Source organism: Lytechinus pictus, chromosome 2 (assembly GCF_037042905.1).
Source record: "Lytechinus pictus isolate F3 Inbred chromosome 2, Lp3.0, whole genome shotgun sequence".
Classification (NCBI taxonomy): Eukaryota; Metazoa; Echinodermata; class Echinoidea; order Temnopleuroida; family Toxopneustidae; genus Lytechinus; species Lytechinus pictus.
The window spans coordinates 35419927-35444571 of record NC_087246.1 but is presented as its reverse complement, the minus strand read 5'-3'; the positions used below and the strand labels follow the sequence as shown (position 1 = coordinate 35444571).

General features: G+C 35.6%; 1 protein-coding gene and 1 non-coding gene across 3 annotated transcripts in view; one reads left to right on the top strand and one right to left on the bottom strand.

The window, feature by feature from the left end:
• The window catches only part of LOC129254339 (GATOR1 complex protein DEPDC5-like), a 30986-nt gene extending 8099 nt beyond the window's left edge, over positions 1–22887 (bottom strand). Inside the window, exons 1-20 of one of the 2 annotated variants that reach the window (XM_064115638.1) lie at positions 22803–22887; positions 18089–18164; positions 17484–17571; positions 16024–16073; positions 15394–15569; positions 14494–14692; positions 13568–13699; positions 12623–12695; positions 11956–12062; positions 11395–11472; positions 10668–10802; positions 10010–10071; positions 9176–9331; positions 8437–8746; positions 7589–7744; positions 7112–7219; positions 6456–6652; positions 6047–6139; positions 5383–5474; positions 1259–1442 (exon numbers count right to left, since the gene is read on the bottom strand). In XM_064115638.1, coding sequence (XP_063971708.1) covers positions 1259–1442; positions 5383–5474; positions 6047–6139; positions 6456–6652; positions 7112–7219; positions 7589–7744; positions 8437–8746; positions 9176–9331; positions 10010–10071; positions 10668–10802; positions 11395–11472; positions 11956–12062; positions 12623–12695; positions 13568–13699; positions 14494–14692; positions 15394–15569; positions 16024–16073; positions 17484–17571; positions 18089–18122 — 2430 coding nt within the window. In that variant the 5' untranslated portion in view covers positions 18123–18164; positions 22803–22887. Of the gene's footprint in view, positions 1–1258; positions 1443–5382; positions 5475–6046; positions 6140–6455; positions 6653–7111; positions 7220–7588; positions 7745–8436; positions 8747–9175; positions 9332–10009; positions 10072–10667; positions 10803–11394; positions 11473–11955; positions 12063–12622; positions 12696–13567; positions 13700–14493; positions 14693–14944; positions 15001–15393; positions 15570–16023; positions 16074–17483; positions 17572–18088; positions 18165–22802 lie in introns of those variants that run through there. The other variant, XM_064115639.1, reaches the window with a different exon arrangement.
• On the top strand, positions 3469–3600 carry LOC129255189 (U4atac minor spliceosomal RNA). Its single transcript, XR_008583879.2, has one exon. It is a non-coding gene; the product is annotated as a U4atac minor spliceosomal RNA (small nuclear RNA).
• Positions 22888–24645: the final 1758 nt, after the last annotated feature.

The window sequence follows — 24645 nt, the reverse complement described above, 5'->3', positions numbered from 1 at the left end:
GACTTTTCTTCCTCGGAAAGAACACGACATGAATGCCCTACATCTCTTCTCAAATGTTGTATCTTTATCTTTACTCAAAATCAAGAACTTGAGGAGATATCTCAAGAGAGATACATGCTTGTTGTGTTGGTTGTGATCGATCTAGACTTTCTCTTTACAATCAAAGGAGCTTAATTTTTTTCACATACTGACCAGAAAAGGGACATTTTAAACACAGCTTGAATTTTTCAGTTTTGATGCTGCATCCTTTTTTTTTAGAGCACTTATAATTAATAAGTATAATGATTATTGTTGTTGTAATTATCAGTAATCACTATTATCATTATTACCTCTTGAAGTTTAAATCCTTCTTTACAAACAAAGGAGCTATTTTTTTTTATATACTGACCAGAAAAAAGAACATTTTAGGAACAGCTTGAAATGTTCAGTTTGATGCTGAATTCTATTTTTAGAGTACTTATAATTAATGAATATGAATTATGATCATTGTTTTTGTTGTGATTATCATTATTGTTATTACCTGTTGAAGTTTAAATCCTTCTTTACAAACAAAGGAGCTCTTTTTTTTATATACTGACCAGAAAAAGGGACATTTTAAGCACAGCTTGAAATGTTCAGTTTTGATGCTGAATTCTATTTTTAGAGTACTTATAATTAATAATTATGATCATTGTTTTTGTTGTGATTAACATTATCATTATTACCTCTTGAAGTTTAAATCCTTCTTTACAAACAAAGGAGCTATTTTTTTTTTTTTTACTGACCAGAAAAAGGGACATTATAGGCACAGCTTGAAATGTTCAGTTTTGGTACTGCATTATATTTTTAGAGTACTTATAATTAATAAATATGATCATTGTTTTTATTGTGATTATCATTATCATTATTACCTCTTGAAGTTTAAATCCTTCTTTACAAACAAAGGAGCTATTTTTTCTTTTAATTACTGACCAGAAAAAGGGACATTTTAAGCACAGCTTGAAATTTTCAGTTTTGATGCTGCATTCTTCTTTAAGAGTAATTATAATTAATAAATATGATCATTGTTTTTGTTGTGATTATCATTATCATTATTACCTCTTGAAGTTTAAATCCTTCTTTACAAACAAAGGAGCTATTTTTTATATACTGACCAAAAAAGGGACATTTTAAGCACAGCTCGAATTCTTCAGTTTTGAAGCTGCATTCTATTTTTAGAGTACTTATAATTAATAAATATGATCATTGTTTTTATGGTGATCACTATTATCATTATTACCTCTTGAAGTTCAAATCCTTCTCTGGATGCCATACCACCGAAGGAGATGTAACCATCTCTATAATTCCACCGATCGTTCTCCACTGGTTTGTGGTACATCCTAGTATGAGCCATCTCATAGGCATCTTTGTGGAGCGGCCATAGGGAGTAGGTGTATGCAAGCTTGGGGCTTGGGGAACACTTCCTGTGATAAAGATATTTAATGATACAAATTATTGTTTACTGTTATTTCATGAGATAGTAAATATGCACTGTAAAATAAAGTTTATAATTACACACACAAGCCCATTTTTCAATACAATATTACCTTGTAATAACTAACCTTACAAATGTTTGCTTGCTGGCATGCAACATTTAGTTTGCCGTGCAAACCCTTCACTTCACAAGTTAAAGGTCTGAATGTGCAGCCTATAATTACCCCTAACATGGCCAAAGTTCATTGATCTATGACCTTTGACCTAATTCATGTGACCTGAAACTTGCACAGGATGTCCAGTGATACTTAATCAATCTTATGTCCAGGTTTTATGAACTAGCTCCATAAATTTTAAAACTTAAGATGGAAATTCAACAAATACCCCAACATGGCCAAAGTTCATTGACCCTAAATGACCTTTGACCTTGGTCATGTGACCTGAAACTCAAGCAAGAAGTTTGGTAATACTCCATTACTCTTATGTCCAAGTTTCAAGAACTAGATCCATATAATTTCTAAGTTAAGATGACATTTAAAAAACTTAACCTTCCATTAAGATTTTTATGTTGATTCCCCAACATGGTCTAAGTTCATTGACCCTAAATGACCTTTGACATGGGTCATGTGACCTGAAACTCAGGCAGGATGTTCAGTAGTACTTGATTACCCTTATGTCTAAGTTTCATGAACTAGGTCCATATACTTTCTCAGTTATGATGTCATTTAAAAAACTTAACCATTGGTTGAGATTTCAATGTTGATGCCACCGCCGTTGGAAAAGCGGCGTCTACGCTAGTAGTCTCGCTCTGCTATGCAGGCAAGACAAAAATGATATTAAATTCTTGTGGTGTATCAGATAAATCAGATAAATTTAATATACATGTACCACTCAGCGTATCCAATATTCATCTCTAATATCAACTACTGCAAAAATACACACATGTACTGGACACTGTGTGCACATGGCTGGACAGCATTAGTCTGTAAGCACAGACCCTGATTGAAACTTTGATCAACGAGTGGGTCTGCACACAAGACTAGCACATATACAACTTCTATACACAAGTCATTAGCAGGGACAGTACATGTAGGCTGCATATTTGCCTACAGCTTTTAGATATCAAATCCCTAAATTTGCTAGAAAATTACTCAAAGATCACTTTTTAAAAAGAAAATATAACCATCACCAAGAGAGGGCGCTAAATATTTCAAAGAAGTTATTACATTTTTAAAGGAAATTGACAGTTGAGAAAAAATGTTAAATCACTACACTTTTAAGATTGGAGTATGAGGTGATACTGAAGCACAACTTCACTAACCCTTTACCAAACCCTCAGTGGGTTTAAAAACAAGACTAGCAGAGCATACAACTGCCTCATGAATATTCAACAATAGTATGCATATTCATTACATGTTTAAAACCACCATTTCCTTTTTTTATCTAACAATTATGTTGAATTAAATTAAAGGGGGTGGGTGCTACTATAGTTCATTAAATGAGAGTGTAGTACACGTTGTTTGTAGGGACCAGATAAACTTTTGTGACAAATTTGTTGTTCAAGCAAAATAATCTACATGTACGTGGCCTAAATTAACCTAATTTGCATAATTGTCTGTGCAGAGAAAAGGTACCATATGCAGTTACCATTCATAATAAATTAAACGGTATAGTATTAAATCTTTAATTTACTTTGGTACATAAAGAACAAACAGAATTTGTGCGTAAGAAGAGGATACTCAACATATTTTCCAAGCTCATGAATATTCATGAGCATCTAATTACATATGCATAACACAATATTTAGTCAATATAGAGCGTTTCCTTGTACATTACCCAAAGTTTTTTCATCACACTTTCTTCAACCTCTATCTCTAGACATTATTATATTCAAGATTATTGTGTGAACAGCATAAATACATGCCAAGCACCACTTCACCAACTTGGTCAATCTACTAACTGTGACCGAATATTCACTTTTTTTAGAAGTGTTAGTTGGCCACACCTCAAGAAGTGACAGTCCTTATCTTGGGGAAGCATGATCATTCAATGAACGTATAGTGAGGATGATTTTGCTAACACCAATTACCAACACTTACGTCACCGCCTGCAGTTTCGGCTGATAAGTTTGGTGCAATTTATGGAAAATTCCCACTTAGAATAGATGGGAAAAAGATAAATACTATGCAATAAAGAAAGCAGGAAATACAAATAAATTGGACATTATTCAAATTGTGTACCATGAAGGACATGTAGCTCAGTTACATGTGGTTTATACATGGATGTCCTACATTTTATAATCCTTTTTCAGTTCATTACAATCCTGAAGTTTGCCCCCCCCCCCTCCAATTCTTTATCAATATTTTGTTAAGCTTTAGTCCCATGTATGCATGTTTGTGTATGTCCACCACAGATTAAAGGGATCGTTTCACGTTGTGAGCAGCTGATTTCAAACTTTCTCAAACAAAGATGAAACATGTGTATCAGTGCTTATATTTGTCCTCAAATACCCTGAAAAAGACCACAGCATAGGATGAAAAACTCAAATTCAGACACAAGTAGCAATTTACATGTATTAGCCTGATTTTGAGAACCGTCTGTAAGACGCATTCAGCTTAAGCCAATTTTTCTCAAATTACTAAAAATTAGTTGGCTGTATTGACTGCCTTCTGCTGTTTCTCCCATGCACTATTATTAGCTGCACTGTATGTAGGTCACGCTGGGTTCATCCAGAGTTTAAGTGTTGTAGTGTACAGATTCGCTGTATACACATAGCCATCTAAACCAACCCCCAATTATTTTCAAACTTTGGTTTACATCTCCAAACTTTTAAAGTACATGTGGTTCCTCGAGATATGATACTTTGAAACTTTTGGGATGGTATTTTTACACCATAAGCCTTATGTTTAGCCCATTTTAAAGAACCAAAATGTGAATTTTTTAAATCAGAACAAAGTGAAATGATCACTTTAAAGTCTTCAGAGTGCATCAACAGGTGGGTGGTGTATCATTCAGGTTTCGGCAATTAATTTTGCTACCCTCTTCCATGGCTGTCATCTCATACCATTGAAGGACTGCAACAAAAATCACATTTGTGTAATCTCTGTCCCTTTAAAGAAATGCTCCAGGCTGAAGTTATTTATATGATTTAATTAAATAGAGTAAAATTCACAGAGCAAAATGCTGAAAATTTGATCAAAATCGGATAATAAATAACAAATTTATTGAATTTTGCATTATTCTGGTCAAACAGTTCTAGGCAAGTCTTTATGAATATTCATTAGGTGGGCTGATGATGTCATATCCCCACTTGTTCTTTTGTATTTCATTATATGAAATTAGTTTATTCTAAATTTTTCAACCAAGAACTAAAACAAATGGATTGACCACTGATTAAGTGCATTAGTTATTTATTGCTGCAATGTATTTCATTATAATAGAGACACATCATTTACACATGCATAAAAAATGAAACAATTATGATTTCATGTAATAACATAAGAAAAAGGAAAGTGGGGATGTGACATCATCAGCCCATCTAGTGAATATTCATGCGACGTGAATATAACTGTTTTCACAAAATATTGCTGAACTTTACAATTCAATAACTTCATTATTTGTTATTCAATTTTGAGGAAATTTTCAGCATTTTGCTCTGTAAATTATGCTCTATTTATTTAGATATTAATAATCTCAGCCCGGAGCATCCCTTAATATTGTAATCATATATATCATCTCATTGTTACATAAGAACATGTGTTCTTTATTTTAAGTGTCAAATAAGTAAATGAAATTTGAAAAAAATGACCCCTATCTGATTCTGAGTTGCCTACACACTATGCACACACATTATCCACTCTCTGGGGAGTATTCCACAAGGCAACGCTCAGTTAATATGATCTGAAAAATGATAAGTTTTGATTCACCTACCTGGCAGTATAAAGAACCACTTCAATATCATTAGTATCAGCATTCAGAGTTAGCTTGTGGAAGGCATTGGCGTAGCTCAATACACACATATCCTGAAAAGACGAATGAAGTGAAATATTCAAATCATGATTGAAATATGAACATTCTTAAAACTTTTTTGGAAAATTATGCGTGTAACAATTTTACATGTATGTAAAATGGCACATGTATGCATACCTCCCCTTCCCCTACCCAACAACTGACTGATATCTGGATGGAGTGGCCCTTTAACCCTAAAGGAGCCGGGTCATTTGGACCCCTCTCACAGCCGGGGGGGGGGGGGGGGTTGGACATTCAATGATTCAAGAAATTCCTTCCTACTGGATACCCATTTGCTACACCTGGGTGGAGAGTGGCAAATGTAGATAATTGCCTTGCCAAAGGATACGAGTGCTGCGGTGGGATTTGAACCCTGAACCTTGTAGTTCAAAATCTAGAGACTTATCCACTTAGCCACAACACCTCTCACCAGGCCGAGTAACATTAAGCTAAGCAATTGATCACAGGGTTGATTTCTACGATTGATTGCATTGATCATTGTGTACCATCAATTGTAAACAAGCAGCCCCGCGATCAATCCCAAAGCTTTATGGGGCAATGCTTTATTTACAATGTACATATGTACCTTGCTTTGATCGGTCACTAAAGGCTGATCCTTCCTGTTTCTCTGTGCCAATCCAGCCTGTTCTTGCTGAGGTAGAACAACCAACTGGAAATCCTGCAAGTAATCAGACACAAGAAATTCTTAAGAGTGAAATGTCAAATTACCCTGTGACACGGCATTTTCATCCAGCAGCTGCGCTATAAAAATGGGCACATTATCACACAAACATTCAAGGGAATATAATATAGAATATAGTATTTTTTTTCTCTTTTAAACAAAAATATAAATCAACGTACACCATACCTCTTTTTCTTTATCGTCAAACAGGGTACAGGTCTCCTTGTCATGATTCATTTTAAAAAGAGTAACATTGGTAAAGAGAAAATAAAAAAAATCAAAGTTTGCAATTACAAGGCATTCCCGAACACACCTGTATGAGTCTCTGGGAGATGAGTTCCTGAAAGACTTTGTTGACATTTGAGTTGTTTATCTGTTCGTCATCCTCTTCTTCAAGGCAGATTGTATACGGCCTCTCCTGATAGTCATTATCTAATGCTTGATTCAGGGGATAGAAGTCTGTCGTTATCGGAAAACAGGCTGTGAACGTCATCGACTTCCAATCCATCCCTATACAAGATTTCCGAATTAGAGAAGCAGTAGATTTTTACACAAGAATAAAAGAAAAAATCACCCAACTGCCTATCATTTTCCAGCACTGCTGTTGATTTCAATACAAGGAATTAATTTGGTCACTGTGAAAGTGATCCAAATGTGAATCCGTTCAATCAGATTGTATGAATTAAAAACTTCATGGTTATACATTAATAAAACCATCAACTTGATTTTGCTCAAAGCAGTATCTTAAAATCTCCAAAGTACATTCAAGTAATGCTTAAAATGAACCCCAAAGAAATTCAGTGCAAAATATTGTTTTTACATTTAGATGCACACAAAAAGGCAAAAAAAAAATAATGTAAACAGCAGAAATTTCCACAAAGTGTAACTAATTTTAAGGCCTAAATATTGAAATACCAATATGTCAGCGGTTGACGGTGAAAGAGGTGTCAAGAGAGAACGAATAATCACCTGATTGTAAGAAAGGTGTCCAAGCTTGCTCCCCCGTGATGCCCCACACGCAGCCTCTACGACGCCTGGTATCCACCTGCACCCACCTACCATGACGGATATCTGAACCTATAAAAACAGAACGAAAACACAAATCAAAGTACGTCTTCAAAATAGATTAAAAAATCAAGAGAAACTGACAACTAAACTCTTATCTTTTCTCCGATTACATCAACAGAAAGATTAACTGATTTCTAAAGACAGTAATTAAAAAAGAAAAATATCCACTAATTCCTATCCAAAGATTAATGGCTACACAAGGACTATTTGATGTCACTTACATGTACAACAATTTTAAGTATAAATGGGACTAAATCACATACATAAGGATGAAATTCAACTTGACCCCTCCCTCCCCCCACCCATTGTGGCCTATTAACAACTATTCTTCCCCAAGGTGTGCCCTATCAATAGAAGTTTGATTCTATTTCAACTCACTTGGATTTGCAGAGGCACCATTCAGACTAGACCCACTAGAGGATGCACTCACCCCTTCGCTAGGGGTGTGGGTAGGGGTGGGGTCTAGTATATCCTGTTCACTCGGGATCTTGACAAGGTGACGATGGTGAAGCTGAATCATCTCACCATTAGGACCTGAAGAAATATTTTGAAAAGAAAATAATTTGATAGGCATACCATGTTTCCATGTAAATACTCTGTAGAATACATGAGTATTACACAGTCATCTCTCCTCTCAATTTAACTCCCTTCTCATGCATTCTGCAGTAATATATCAAAAAATTCTGGACAAATATATAAAACAATACATATTTATATCAAATTCTACTTTTTTTCGCAATGAATCATGAATTAGCATACAACAGAATAAATTACAGACTAGAGAAAAAAGTATTTTTAAAGGGCATTTTAATGGACATAAATTATTTAACATGCATGTATGTGCGGAGGCAGTTAGAAGTAGTAGAAGTGGAATATAAAGCAAATAATCATCTTTAGGTTTCAAACAATACAACATGCCGTCGCTTCCTTGGCAAACTAAGCTATCGTTTCTCAGCCTCAGTCTGAAAAAAAAATTATACATCCCAAAGAACCCAGAAATATCAATTATCAAATTGAGATTCTAAAGAAAGTACACAAACAAATAGGGGGGTGGGGGGTCTAATGGCAATTCATGTCAAAATGTAAAAAAATATATTGTTTTCATAAAGTCCTCCTACATTGCTACTGGGTAAAAAAAAAGGAATCTAACCTAAACATAAACAAAGGCAGGACAAATATCCCAAATTTATAAAATGTACATTTTTCCTTGATATCTAATTACATACCATGGGGAAAAGCATGCGTCCATCTCCTGCGGTCAGCGGTGAGAATGACCGATAGGGTGTCTGGACAGAAGGGATTGTTCAAAGACTGGACCTTGGACATCCTCCTCCTGCCTCGCTGGAAGAGCTTGCTATCATGTCGATCAAATTTCTCATCCTCGTCCTCATCATCATCTCTCTCATTCGCCTTGAAATCCCCACATGACCCTTCGCTGCTTAGGGTGCTCCTTGAGCTGTCGCTATGGAAACGACCCGAGGATGGGACTTTGGGGAGTGCAGAGTAGCTGTTCGGTGTCCAAGGGGAATCCTCATCCTGTTTTGAAGAAGAAGGTAGTATCACATCAGAAAGGTTATAATGTCATGACCTAGCATTTTAATGGGTGCATATTCTACACTTGGTAATTCTAAAACTCAACAAACGGCAACAGGGAGAATAAATTCCCCAAAACATATTATTACTTATAAATTTTCCATACTTTACTTCAGCTTGTTTAATTCGCCTTAATACAAATACTTGACTTATTTCAAAACACTACCTGCTCATGTACAAAGTATTTATATACCGGTATTCAAAGGGAATTAATGCCTCACATGTATGTTTTTATGAATATTAATGATTCATCTCATGAATGTGAATTTTTGAAATCTAAGCACGCTTAACAAACTTACAATACAGTCTTTCAAATGTATCTTTGTTCAATGAAACTTCAAATCCTTGACTTTTCATTTACACAGCACTTACCACTCTATCGGGAAGTCGTAATCTGGAGATGAAAGATGTTTGGGTAGACTGGTACCTTCTCTTTTGACTAGGCGATAAATAGAAGCTGTAGTTTAACCAATGTGGAATGTTGTATTTGTCTTTGCAAGGTGCATTCTTGTTTAATGAATCCAGGAACTGTATAGGGGGAAAAAAAATCAAAATCATACTCTCAAATACAATCATTACACTTGCTTATATTGTGCTTATCCCTTAAAGGCAGAGTACTAAACCTGGTTTTTAACAGAACAGCTGTTGCATGCTTCTGCCCAGTCCACATTTACCTCACCTGGGCTGAGTGCAGCACAATATAGATAAATTTATGGCTGAAGGAAATGATGCGATGACTGGGATTTGAACTCATGACCCTCTGATTAAAAAGTGAGAGTCAGAACTACTAGACCATGACCCTCCATCATTGCAAACACACATATATCACAAATACATACTGTGTCTTTAAAAAGAATAATCAATAAGGAATAATCTGAATCTACCAATCTGAATTAAAAAGATTTTGTCACTCATATTTCCATCAAGTACCCCCAACACCAAAACCCAACAGAGTTCTGGATGGATGTAATTTTCTATAACTACTTTCAAATAGTAAATATTTCTGATTGTGAGACTGATTTCAAGAAAGAATATAAACATGTAACCTTTCATTTATTCATCGATTCATTCATAAACCGCAAAATTAGATCTATTCTGCTCAAAATGCTTAGTTGCCGATTTTCTTTACCAAGATTCCTATGAAAATAATCCTTATTACCAAGAGGCCAATTTTCTTGACAATACGGAGTACCGAAAACGTCTTACCTTAAGGAGTGGTACTGGATGAAGCGGTTGTTCAGCCAGGCAGACAACATCACTCCCAATTCCTAAGATTGAAGAAAAACAAGTCAAGGAGTCATGGGTGTACAAAACTTGCTTATTTAACATTACAAATTAATATAAATGATTCATTGGCACTGCATCGATTTCAAAATTGCTATTATGCCTTCCCTATGACTTCTTTCTCTCAGGCTCACGCAACTCCATAAATTCATCACATATATGTTCCCATTTTTTATTATACTTTTCTTTCCTAGCTTTGTTAGTGCTGTCATCTTGTGCATCTTATGACGTTGAATGATTAATTTTTATATCTCACCTCTCTTTGTAGTGATATGTGATTCTATTTTGTAATTAATTATATTGCATATTGAATTATGGTACAGGTTAACATGATTTCTTTTTAATTTAATACATCTACATGTACCATCTTGTTTGTGATTCTGAAAGTGCCAAATAGAATAAAAAGAAGTAAACCAAAAGAGTTCTCGGTTCAAATCTTGCTAAAATATATTGTAAAAAAAAGCAACACAATCATTTTGAAGTTCACTATCAAAGCATAAGAGCTAGTGGAGTATTTGATATCTTGATGAGAAAATTCAAAAGCTTGAATAATCTTCTTATTTGACCGTTGGCTGCTTACCGTAGTCAATCATTCGCTGTTCGGTCAGTTTACACAGTGTCCTGTCCACTTCAAATACTCCAGCCCCTGGTGTTACTATGTTGACCAGTTGACCAGTCCGGTCAAAGTTGCGGTTCATATAGTGGTTGTCGAACACTGGACAGGGGGAAGTGAAAGAGGTGTAGAGTGGTATAACACAAGCGTACAGATAATTGCACCTCTTTTTCTTGTTCCCACGTAATATTAGTTACAAAAATCAGCAAAATGTACTTAATGGAGGATAAACAGCCACCAACAACACATCTTGTCCACACTGTCATTTCGATTAATCTGCATTCATGAGGGGATACATCAGAATTAACTATCTAGAAATTACAAATAGCAATTCCGATTATCATTATTAACTATAATTGCAAATTTCTTTATATGGAAATCGTCAGAGTAATGAGGGCATAAATAGCTCCAAACTTTTATTCCAAATCTAAATTATATTTTGATTAGTTTGCAAGAATCACCATTTGAACCTCCTCCTCCACATACCATCGACATCACAATCAACAACATCATCATCATCATCATCATCATCATAATCATTGTCATCAACATCATATCATCATCAATGTCATCAACATCATCATCATCGTCATCATCCACCATTCCCACACCCTTTCCCTCTCCCTCTTACCACTCCTTTGATGTACTTTATTTCATCACCTATAACACGACAATGTGATTATTAAATCCTTACCATTAAGGCTGAGATTCAAAGCCTCGAGAAGATTTCCTTGACAGGCATTAGAGTTTTCACCCTTTATAGTACATCCAGCTGAAAAAAATGAAAAAGAGGATCTATCATTGAGAAACAGCATTATAGAGGCTGTTTCAAAAAGATTTAAGTATGACTTAAAATCTTAAAGTATACTTAAAATACCCAATGCATTACATCACCTCATCGGTCAGAATATGTGCAGAGGATGCATGGTCTACATATTAATCAATATGTGAATAACGTCTGGTCACACTAACCTATTTGTGAAACAGCCCCCTAGTTTATCTAAAGTAAGCATTTAATGCAGACATACATGTATCAATAGGTTACATATACTTTCACTAGTACATAAAAATACTTAATGGCACAGTTTGTCATTGATTATCAATGAATAATTCACAGATGTAAATAGACAGGACTATTTTAGAAAACACTTCTGTACTGATGCCCAGTGAATGCAATAGATGTAGCAAGGAGTAAGACATTCTGGTTGTATACTGATGTACTGTGCCTGATAACATAAATAGATGCGATGTTTACCGTGTCTTTGCCAGTCTTTGATATCTTTAGCATAGCGTAGCATGGTGGCTTTCAGAGGGGCAAGGACCTGTAACCAATCATCTCTCCTTTCATTCTGAGCAAATACCCTGCAAAAAAAACAAAGAGAGATATATAAAGTGAGCTCAGATAAACACTCTGGTCCTGGAAAAGAAGGAAATATTTATAAATAAATCCATAATTCATTGTTCGAAATAGACATGAAATGAAATACTCTGAAAATTTGCTTTGCCCAATTGATCGTGGGCCCGGCAGCGCCAGATCGACGAGGCTCTATCCCTTTAATCGTTGAACGCCAAACAGGGTAGCTGCAACTCCCATCTTTTAACGTCTTTTGGTCTGACGCGGCCGGGGTTTGAACCCCCGACCTCCCGGTTATGAGACGGACGCTCTACCAACTGAGCCAACACACCGGTATATTGTAAGTTATCAAGTTCTTTCCATGTTATTTATAAAGAATTTTATCTTAAATAAGTCCACTGTAAAGAATTGCTATTCAGAATCTGACCAAAAGCATTTGAAATGTTTGGGCTGAACATGAGTGTGTAGTTCCACATGCATCTCTGTGTGCAGTGCAAAATACTTTTGATTTCTGGTCATTTTGGTGATTTCAACTTTGTCTATCTTACAGCAAAGCTTTACATATTACCTGTAGTAATCCTCATAGAAGCGGCCATTTTCATGGACATGAAGTCTGGGCCTCATTTCAGCTGGAAACTTATCTGAAAAAAAGTACAAACATAACAAACAACATGTCATTCATTGATTATCTCATTTGCTGTACAAGTACTAATGAAAATCTCCCAATAATTCAGTTCTAATAATTATGTATGATATATGAGCAGCATATACCATGTTTTATCCTGTAGAAATAAAAAAATTATAATTCATGCATCATAACATTAATCATATGCTCTAAATGAAATGTACAAGTTACAAGATTTGCCAAATGACTTTTCACTAATTAACTAGTGCTACATTAAGTGTACCACAAAACCATTTCATGAATGGGCACTACTTAGTCAAAGATATCTTAAAAACATCTAATAATGATTTCATGGGTCGGCCTATTCATAAGGTCATTTCCTTTCTGGCTGCAACCCCACTTTGCGAATTTATGTATCCTTTCCTGTATTGTGATTTATGTTGTAATATGTCTACTGTTTTATTGTGTGAATTTTTGACTGTTGTAATACTGTTACAATGTATGTATTTTTTATTGCAAAATTAAAAAAAATTGAATCTAGTTGAATTGAGTATATGTAAAGTAGTGTCATGCATTACAAAACCTTTAAAACTCTCAATTCTTTCTCTATCCATCTGAGAATAATTATGAACCACAAACAAAAATTTAACCAATTTAACCAAGCTTCCACAAAGTTACCAGTCAGTCATCAAGGTAAATCTGGTTTACTCCCTGACTACAGGGTCAACAAGATTACCTCCCACTCACAGAGATCACCCTCACCCCTTCCCTCTACTTTACTCTATTCAGTGCTTCCTCCTCCCTCAAGCCAACCCTCAAGGACCCTTTAATGTTTGCAACGTTAAAATGTGTATGACTGCATTATTTTATCAGAGTCGATTCACTTACCGAAAGAATCTGCTTCAAAGTATGTCCTAGAGAAGAGTACAATACTGAGCTCATGATTGCTGTTCTTCTCTTTCCATCTCGTAAAGAGTTCTATAAGAAACCCATTCACAGCCTTCTCCATGTATAAATCACCTGATACATGAAGAGAGAAGACACAGAAAGTGATGTTTATCCTCTGATACTCACTAAGAAGTTGGGGTTGTAATGTGAGACGTAACTTATAAGGGAACAGTAATAACAGTCCAGTTTTCTTTCAAACTGACGGGCATGTAAGAACATAATACAGCAGTTCCTTTAAACGTTGGATAAAAATTAGTAGCATAAGTAGTATCATATGAAGTTGGTCGTAGTAGCAGCAACAGAAGCAACAGCCACTGCAGAAGAAGTAGAAATAGTGGCAGTAGGTCTAGCTACAAAATAGTAGTTGAATTTCTTTAATTATAGCACATGGCTATCTCCATACTTTGTCTTTTTGTCATGACACACCGATCTGAGGCCTGTCTTACAAAGAGTTGCAGCAATTAATTACACAATTTTAGATGTACATTGAATCTCAAGTTAAGCTTAGTTTCATCCATTGTAACTCTTTGAAAGGCAAGAGGCCCCGTCTTACAAAGAGTTGCAATTGATCCGATCAATCACAACTATGGACGGCCAGCAACGTCAACAACCATTATGCAGGTTTGTTCAAAATATTTTCTAACTATGATGTATATTAATGCATTCATTGTTTTCTTGAAAATTCACTGTGCTTCTCTTTGTTTATAAAGGACATTGTTCAAATTTCCTGTAGAAAAAAATTATGACACTGATGGATTTCCATAGAATTATGATTGATTGGATCAATCATAACTCTTTGTAAGACGGGGCCCTGGCATCTTCACTATATGAAGGATCATAAATCATTTACATAAATTCATTCTTACCACATGTATCGAAGTCCCACATCTCTGAACTCATCTGAATGAAGAGATAGACCATGGCTGTGGCAGATCTGAAGGCTAGTCTTGTATCTCTTGTCACAACCCCGCAGGCCACGGTGCCACCCCTGGACCACAGGTCCTGGACTTGAGCTCTTATCCCACATTTCTCAACCTTCTGCTGGATGTGGAGACATGATTTCACCTGAGGAAAAAAAAAAAAAAAAAAAAAAAAAAAAAAAAATGATGATGATGATGATAATGATAATAATACACTGTGTATAGCATTTATATACTACCAGGCTGGTGGAGAATCTCCACACATCACTCTTGATAATGTACTGGTCCATGAAGACCAATTCCACCAGATCTAAGGCTTCTAGGGCTACATCTTCAGAATGGACCTTCTAATGGGGACATTCTATTCAACATCCTATCTGAGGAACAGTTTACTCACCAGACTGTTCTTGAGTCTCCACATGTCACTCCTGCTGATGTACTGGTTCTTGGAGACTAACTTCAACAGGTCTAAGGCGATATCTCTAGACTGGACCCCTAACTGGGACAGCCTATTCAACATCCTATCTGAGGAACAGTGTACTCACCAGACTGTTCTTGAGTCTCTCCTGCTGATGTGCTGGTCCTTGGAGACCAACTCCACTCTATGGCTATATCTCCAGACTGGACCCCCCCCCCTCCCTCTAACTGGGACATTCTATTCGACATCCTATCTGAGGAACAATGAACTCACCAGACTGTTCTTGAGTCTCCACATGTCACTCTTGCTGATGTACTGGTCCTTCAAGACCAACTCCACCGGGTCTAGGGCTATATCTCCAGACTGGACCCCCTCCCCCTAACTGGGACATTCTATTCAACATCCTATCTGAGGAACAGTGTACTTACCAGACTGTTCTTGAGTCTCCACATGTCACTCCTGCTGATGTACTGGTCTTTGAAGACCAACTCCACCAGGTCTAGGGCTACATCTTGACTGTCTGGCTCTACCCGTCTCACCTGAACTGTCTGATAGGCTCGGAGCTGGAAGAGGGAGGCCACACCCTGCTCTACACTCACCACACCTGGATTGCAGAAGGTACAAAACAACAAAATGAAGAGGAAAAAATGAAGAGGAAAAAATGAAAGAAAAAGAGAAAGGACACATGATACATTATATCTGTACAAACTGCAGTAAAGATATATTTTGTTTCTTTGATTGTTAATAAAATTTCAATACCATTGAATAGCTGTACATTGTAAAGTTAAACACGTACAAAAATTAGAGCTAACTTACAATTGCAATATACATCCAAAATTGTGTTTATCTATAAGATTTGTAAGGTGGTATAGAAACATAGAAGAGTTTTACATCTCACCAAGAAAAATCTTAGCTACCTATAATAATATTACCATGCATATTTATAAACACTATATGAACCTCCAACAAATCATCATGTCATTCACAAAATATGTTGTGTATCAAATGACTATACATAATGTGATTTTATGAAGAGACCGTGATAAGTGATAACACACCTTTTTGAGGTAGCTCTACACTCAAAGTTTGCACTTGGACCAAAAGATGACTGAAAGATAAAATAAATAAATAAAAGAATATTGTTATCAATGGAAATAGTTTTAGTATCACAAGTCCCAGGTTTGCTGCAAAACCTGGAAAACAGTATGGAGATTTGCCGAATTTTACAGAAAACATGCTTTGAGGAGCAGAAATATATCAAAATTGTATCAATCACCAAAATACAGGAAGAGATTTAATAGAATAATACAAAACCAGGCATCAGGAGAAGATCTTGATAATCAAACATTTTTGCATTGTTTAGTGTGTGATCATGAAGCAACAGTAGGGTCAGCTTACATTGACATCTACATCAGAAGGTAAAGAAATAGGCTTTATTATCAGGGTTTTTATACATATTTTGAGCATGAAAATGTCCAAGTCATGATTAATGTATGGTTTGTGTCCTGCTGCAGAAATCGTAAAAGCACCAAAGAACATGGCATTCAACTTTCAATAAAACAGAAACTTGGGACCTTACAATAATCCATTATGGTAAGCTATTTGAGGAAGGAGCAAATTTGCAAAAAATATCATCAACTTTTTATCATACAATTCATTATTCAGACCATTTTATACATGAATTTATGATGACATAAAATATAACAGGTTGTATGAATGAGTTTTAAACATATACCACTTTGTATGATGGAAAGCTAGTGACATAACATAACAAATCAACAATCGGTAACTATGGTCCTTTGAAAGACACTAGCCAGTAGACACTATGTTAATCATGCGCAGATCTCTCAAATTAGCATTATAATGATACTTGTTCATATTAAAGCTAAATTACAGTAGTTGCAGTAAAACACTAATTTCGTGAGAAAGTCTGTAAAACCAAGGTTAAGTATGACTATATCATCGTGGATCTAGATCTGGTACAGTTACATAAACTGAACTTTGTGAAATCATAAAATCTAAGCTGAAATACGATCACACTGAAGATCGCCAACACAGATAGGCACACGTGGGACAGTGTATTATTATTGCTGGAATAAAGACCCGACGGAAGTGACCGAATCCGCGCTTATTTTGCTTATTTCTCAGCAATTACACAATTTCTTCCAGAATCATTTGGCACATATTTTTTATTCATACAAACAGACACTTGGGTGGTCATTATATTAGATTCTGTAAAAATTCATTTTGAGATCGTTACCAAAACTGGAATTTACCTTTAAGCAATGGAGGTATTTCAAGAATAATGAGCCAGTTATTTTCAATGACTCATTTAAATAAGCTACTGAAATCGTTACATGTTCATCTGATTGACTCAAAACTAGTCAGTAAAAACCACTGACATTTTTGGGGGGTAAAATGCTGTCCATATTTCCTTTTGTGTCGATGAAAGTCACAAATCTGTAATATTGAGCTGAAAGAAATTTTTTTTCCCGCATAATAAAGTTATTTTACATACCTTTGTTTGTCCTCAGGGTGGAATATCTCCAGGAAATCTCCGATCTTGATTGAAGGAAAGTCGTTGGGATTGATGATCACATGTTCCTCTGGGTTTTATAAAAGTTTTTTGAGGAAAAATGGGATTTAACGAAAAAGAACTATTGAACAGAACAACTTTTTTACCTTTACTCAGTTCAAACATGACAATCTTTCCTCTGATGTAATACTTTTACATAATATACAGTCAATAAAGGGTAAGTCTAACCATAAGCTGCAACAAGGAACAAGCAACAAACCCTTTTCTTTATGAATTGCAGGAGAAGACTTACCAACAGGTCTTAAATTTCAATACTTTTAGGGGAATGTCACTTTTTGATATATCAGGGCACTTTTCTATTTCACACCACAAATGAGGGAATAAAAATAAGAGGACAACAAATCTCCATTACAAATGGGAGAGTAATAAAAATTAGTCAACAGGGCATCCATTGCCATGGTCTTGGATAGACTTGAATTCCTAGGCTGAATTATTCCAGTGACAAGTGAATGAAATAAAATCACTTCAAGAAATACAGGTAAGTACTGTCAAATGCCAAAATGCTCTGAAGGCAGCACTGAACTCACCTCTGAAACTTTTCTGATGGATGTATAACTTCATTTTCCACTTCTTGCGGGATGGTGATCAGGTAGTACAAACAATCTGTAATATTTAACAAAAGATAGAGAAGAGCTGAGCTATATTTGAAATTGTCTTCCCAAATTTTATATATCAAACCAGTGCAGGATTTTGAACTCCAATACTCCCCTGCACATCTAATCAATTGAATATGGAAATCTCTTTAAACCAATAATAATCATACATTACACTGTATATGACTTTTGGGTTTAACATAATTTGAGTTGAAATTACACATAAAATCACACTTTTATTTATTTATTCATTTTTTTTTTTGGGGGGGGGGGGGAGAATTCTGGTCCAAAAGGAAACTACCAAATGAAATGTTGGGCCATGCTTCCGGACATCACAGGTTTAGTCCAACAGTAATCACGATTTATTATTTAAGAGAAAGAAGGTCACTGCAGAATCATATCCTTTTTGCATTGAAATTTTTCCCTGCCTCCCCAAGTCTTTTTTTGGGTTACACCAAGTGACACTACAAAAACCAGAACTGCGTACATGTAGAAGACATCAAAACTTGACAAAGAACAGGTTACTACAAATCTAGTACCAGTACTTTTTTTTCAAATGACACAGAATCCAACATTTGACCTTGATGACATTGAAAGTTTTCAACATAGCACATACGTACCATGATTCATACATCTATGACAAGAAAGTGTGGTTACTAACCACACGATACTTCTGTTGTAACTCATGTGCCGTGCAAGGTTAAGTAGTATCCTGCCCATATGAATTACCATATGCTGTGAAAACAATGGCCAATTGTTGTATGACAGGTCACATGACTAACTCATACCAAATCATGTGACATGTGTAACCAATGTAAAAGGAAGGGTCTCAGATTTGATACTAATCTCTATATAAGCTGCATTGGATTAGTAAATGGAATATATGCATGTTCTAGGATTACCTAACAAAAATTACAATAGCCATATTTCACGCTAATGTAGGGTAATTCAACTCAGTTACATGAGTATTCCATAAAATGAAAATTCATGCTAGCAGACTAGTGAAAGTGTGATGGACATTAAAGAAAGAAAAGGTAACCCAGTGTACAAAAATATCAAATGAGCCAGAGAGATATTAAAAGAATCAAACTCATTGTGATGCAAAGAAGTGCAAACTCCGCCATTTACAGTCACTTAAAAAAAAAATGACCAATAGATCACAGATTTTGTCATCAGTTTTACTCAGTTTGATATTTCTTTAATGAGATTTAGTAACATTAAAAACATAAATTATACCAGTTGTGGCAACTATCTATGAGTTTGAACAGATTCCGATAAAATAACCACCAAGTGTTTGTGTAAAAAAAATGATTTCAGTAGAAAATATATGAGAAATAAGCAAAATACATGTAAGCATGTCATCCCAGCTATGCCAGGTGTCATATCTTTTTCTACATCAAAAACGTAGAGTATTTTCATCCCTAAATAAATGGGAGACCTTGGTCATTCCTCAACTGTTCTTAGATTTAAAAAAAAAATGTGAGAAAATAACTAGTAAACAATTAAGTAAACAATTTTATCAGTACTGAGGTTTAGCCCCTAAAAAAATGCTAATTTCTATTTTGCAATCACTTGAATTTCAAAAGAGTGAATATAATTGCTTTAAACTAAAAATGTCTACTAGGAGTGGGCTATACATGGGTCAAAAATACCTTTTTTGTCATTTTAATATGGCAACAGTTTTCATTTATTCCTTGTAATGTATCTCAACATGAAATGACAATATTTTTGGTCTCGGGTCCGAGAAAAAAGTGTACCCGGCCAAAATCCAATATGGCTGCCAAAATCACATTTTTGGCCACAACTTCTTTATTTGGTGGTCTTCTTCTCTGGTTTTGGTGTCTATTCATGTTTTGGGAGGCAAGCAATTTCTTTTTCCTAAAATTCATCCTCTTTAAACCATTATTTGTAGAATTAAAAGGTGATTTTACCTAAATTTACCAAGTTTTAGACCCTTTTTTCAGTCAAAAAGTAGCTTTCATCGTCTTGGGGTTCTTGGATAAAAGTTCAACAATTGAAAGCAGTTTCATATAGCTATATTGCTTTTATTCCTCTACTTTGGGTTTTACAGATATTTGCAAAATACATCTTTAAGTTTAAATTTAGAAAATGTCATTTATCCATGGGGGCTATACATTATTATTTATAATGAAGTTTTAAACGTTATGAATGTATGTCATAACGAAGCGGTTCAAGGGTCAGACCTATTGTATTTGCTTTGTTGACAAACGGATCGAGGGATCTATACGAGATCGGTCTGGAAAGAAACCTTCAAATTTTCACCTTTTTATTAACCAATTTTTTTAACCTTCATACGCATTAGGCGTTCGAAGGTTCAAATATCAATAAAATTCACATTTATAAACTGATTTCACCCTGTAAATATGGATTTCCTAGGGCTTATGCTTATGGCAGGCAGTTCAAGGCTCCATGATGAAGAACTTTAAGAAGTATATGTCAAAATATTAAAGAATATCATCATGGAGTCCTCAAGGCTAGGGAAAAACATAGACAGCTGGCAGCCGTCTGTTTCGAGGAGTTTTTTAACATTTTTGTATTTTTTAAATTTCTCCTCGTACACAGACGGCTCACTATCGTGCAGCCACCATTAGGGGACTTACAGTGCAAAATCCCCCCGTCGGGGCTCTTCAATTTTTGTCTTTAATGAATCAAACTTTTGAAAATTAATGCGACCGAAATGCAAATTAATATTCCCTCTTGGCATTAATTGCCAAAAAACGGGGAAAATCAAGTTAAAAGGAACAAAAACAGTGACTTACCTCGGCTGTTGCGCAACTTCACTGCCCTGTTTTATCCGAACTGAATACACATAAACATATGGCCATTGAGTCCCCTGTACAGATCGCGCTAGAACTTCGGTCTCTGTATTTGGTGAGTGAAGCCAACGGAGTTCAGCTGAACAACCAACATAACAGAGACCGAAGCTTTTGGTCTTGGGAAAAACAGTGACTTACTTCGGCTGTCGCGCAACTTCACTTCCCTGTTTTATCCTAACTTAATACATAAACATATGGCCATTGGGTCCCTGTACAGATCGAGCTAGAACTTTGGGGCCCGTTTCTCAACACCGTCATAAGTCTAACTTCTTGACTAAATCGGAGATAGTGAGCTACTTGTCCGCTAACCGTTTCACGAAGCCCTCTTTACCAAGATCGGGTACAACAACCTTACTAAATATTTATGACACCTCCGAACCTGTCATAACTTCTTTCTTAATGATGTAGTGGCATCACGTGGGTAGACTATGACATGCAAAAGTGCCTAGAAATTTTAAAATTATAATCTTACGTAATCATTCATAGGGGTTGAAATAACATCAGAAAACAAGTGGGTTAATGCATTCAATTATAATTGTAATACAAAGAAACTATAAAAACTGTTGGTAAAACGCCACAAAACCATTCATTTTGAAAAAGTAAAATGATTTAATCGATAAAGATTCTACCACGTCAGGCCATCCATAACTGAACTCGTATTTGTTTTTTTCAGACCCCTATCAACAGTTGGATACATTCTATCTCTAATTTATGCATATAATTTGTCAAATATCGTATGTTTCGATATCAGTGATTAAAAATGTTTCGTTAAACTATATTTTGATAACGTTTGGAATCGTAAAAGACCGTATAGTTATCATCATTTTACAAAGAAAACCTGTTATGGTTTACTTTCGTAAACTATTAAAATTGGATATCCCGGGGGTACCCATCTCAACGACCACAGGTGATTTTTTAGTCATGAAATGAATTATTCATAATTTAATTTTCTCTGCAATTGAATGCTCCAGTCTTCATGGTCTAAGTATGTATAATGCATAATTCACCTGCGCTATTATTTTGAAAAGATTTGTTTCCAAATTCATCACAATATTCGCAATTTTGTCATAACTTGTCTTTTTGAAAATTATGCTATTTTGTGACTAAGGCTACGTCTCGTCTGCTCTTTTTACCGATAGTATCGATATCAAGGTATTCTAGTTAGGAAGCCTTTCGAGAAACAGGTTTAGTAAGATTGGAACTAACTCCGTGGTTGGTGGATAAAGATATGACTAACTTGTCCATGTGTTGAGAAACGGGCCCCTGGTCTCTATATTTGGTGAGTGGAGCCAACAGGGTTCAGCGGAACAGCCAACATAACAGACCGAAGCTTTTGGTCTAAAGTAGTAAAGATTCTAAATCTGAGACCAAGTCTGAGCGAGATTGAGAACCTGGGCCATGCCCCTGGCTGCTGGCATGACTGAGAAAAGTCTATCTATGTCACTATGAGTATGACCGAGGCTGCGCTTCATTCAGTCCCATAATATGATGTAGATTCTACATTTCAATGTTTCTGCTCCTATACCGAAGAAGTGTGTGACTGTAGAATATAATTAATTCTAAATCAATGTTGTGACTTGTTGTCGTTGTTCCGACAACAACCATGAAATTATTGTTGGCCTACACTCCAGCACAGATCTCAGCGTCTGGGACTACATCATACACCTAAGTTTAATCCAATTTCATCAGTTCACGGCCAATTTTCAAGTAGATAAGTCGATTTATACTACGTTTACAAAATATGAGTCATAAGAGAAATAGGCAGTAAAACTTATGATCGATTTTCAGAGTCTTAGCATTATTTTTCTCACCATATTTCTTCTACGACTACGAAAAGGTATTCTCGTTCTAGATCGCTCCCGGTATTTTCATGATATGATTTTAGTCGTGCTAATCAGGCACGATTTATCGGCCCATGGCCAAATTAATTTACTAGTAACAAGTATCATTTCCTCTTCACAAATCCACCAATAAAGCTCTATATAAAATAACAAATCAATTAACTTTTGAGGCTATTTTTACTTCAATTATCTTGATCTTGTCTTGATATTATTTTATTGTTCTTAATAAAGAATGACAATAAAGACTAATCATTGTTGATAACTCGTTACCCGATCGTACTGGCGTGCTGTAGCTAATGGGGGGGGGGGGGGGGGGGAGAGGGGGGGGGGGGATTCCGGGATTCCTGAACATTGAATTATGATTGAACCCAAAGATTGGACCCCTGACCGGGGGGGGGGGGGTGTAAAGTAATGCAAAAGACGGTGGGGGAATTCCTTAACATCGGATATTGTTTGGGGTAGGGGTGTAAAGAAACTTGCAGATGTTGTTAGTCTAGGACGTGTAAGTAGCTCTTCGAGCCTAATTAAATACCCTGCCCCTGCGCATTTATGTGATATAAGATAAGAAAAAGGGAAAAGTTGGACATAAAATCATCAGCCCACCTATTGTATATTCATGACAGCGTGCATAGGCCCTATAACTTTTTTTTAAAAACAATTGGTCAGGTTTTAATTCAAGAACTTCTAATAACTTCGTTATTATCAATTTTGTTGAAATATTTTCAGCACGGAGTACTATGTATATTGTGTTCAACATGCACGAATTCTTTATTATCATGGGAAATATTGTCGTTGGCTTGCTTCACTCTCTGAAAGAGAGAGGGAGATGGTGACAGAGAGGACTGGGTGAGATCGAGATGTATGTGTGGGGTTGGGTCGGCGCATGGGTGCCTGGATGCACATTCACGTTTGGTTTAGCAGACTATATTATTGTGATCGAAAGCAGTGTTTTCCACATATCTAAGCTTAACAGAGAGATTTTTTTTTTACAATAATAATAGGTACCATATTTTCCAAATGTGTTTTAAAGTAAATTATATTAATTGCACATTTCTATATAAGAAAATGAAAATTATTTTTAGCTGCACCTGCATGACACATCATTTCATTAGAGAAATATCAAATCATCACAAAAGTTAGTGGCAATTTTTCACAAAATTTGAATATCCTGGCCGGTATGAATATTAGGGGGGGGGTGGTCAATAATGTGTCATCCACTCACTCTTCTGTTTTTATCATATTCATTTATTTATTTATTTATATATATATATTTATTTATTTATTTATTTATAAATATATATATATTTTTTTTTTGGGGGGGGGGGGGTTGACTTCGCCTTTAAACCAACATCAGTTCAATCGCTTTACCAGGCACGCCCGACCAGCTGATAGTTATATCTTTGCTACATCATGGAGTTATAATAATCATGTCTGTAATTGAGTCGAGATCGACAGACAGACAGAGGCACATCTCCCGATTTACCATAGTCTACAAATGCTGACTTAATTCATTCAGTATCAACTTTCCTCTGAAATGTCAACGTGAAGAATAATGACATTCGATTCGTCTTTTTTCCATTTGTATACATTTTGAAAGGCCTATCCTGTGAGTCATACACAATAACACCCAAAGTCGTCGCTATATTTATTTTGATGCATCGGACGAGCACAACAGGTAAGCATAATCTAGTATTAATATAAATCACTAGTCTGTCAAAATAAATGCTATTGTAACTTTATTATAGGCCTTCTCAGTCCTCAATGTAAAAATGTCAACAACAATATGATAAATATAGCCTAATTAAGATCCACT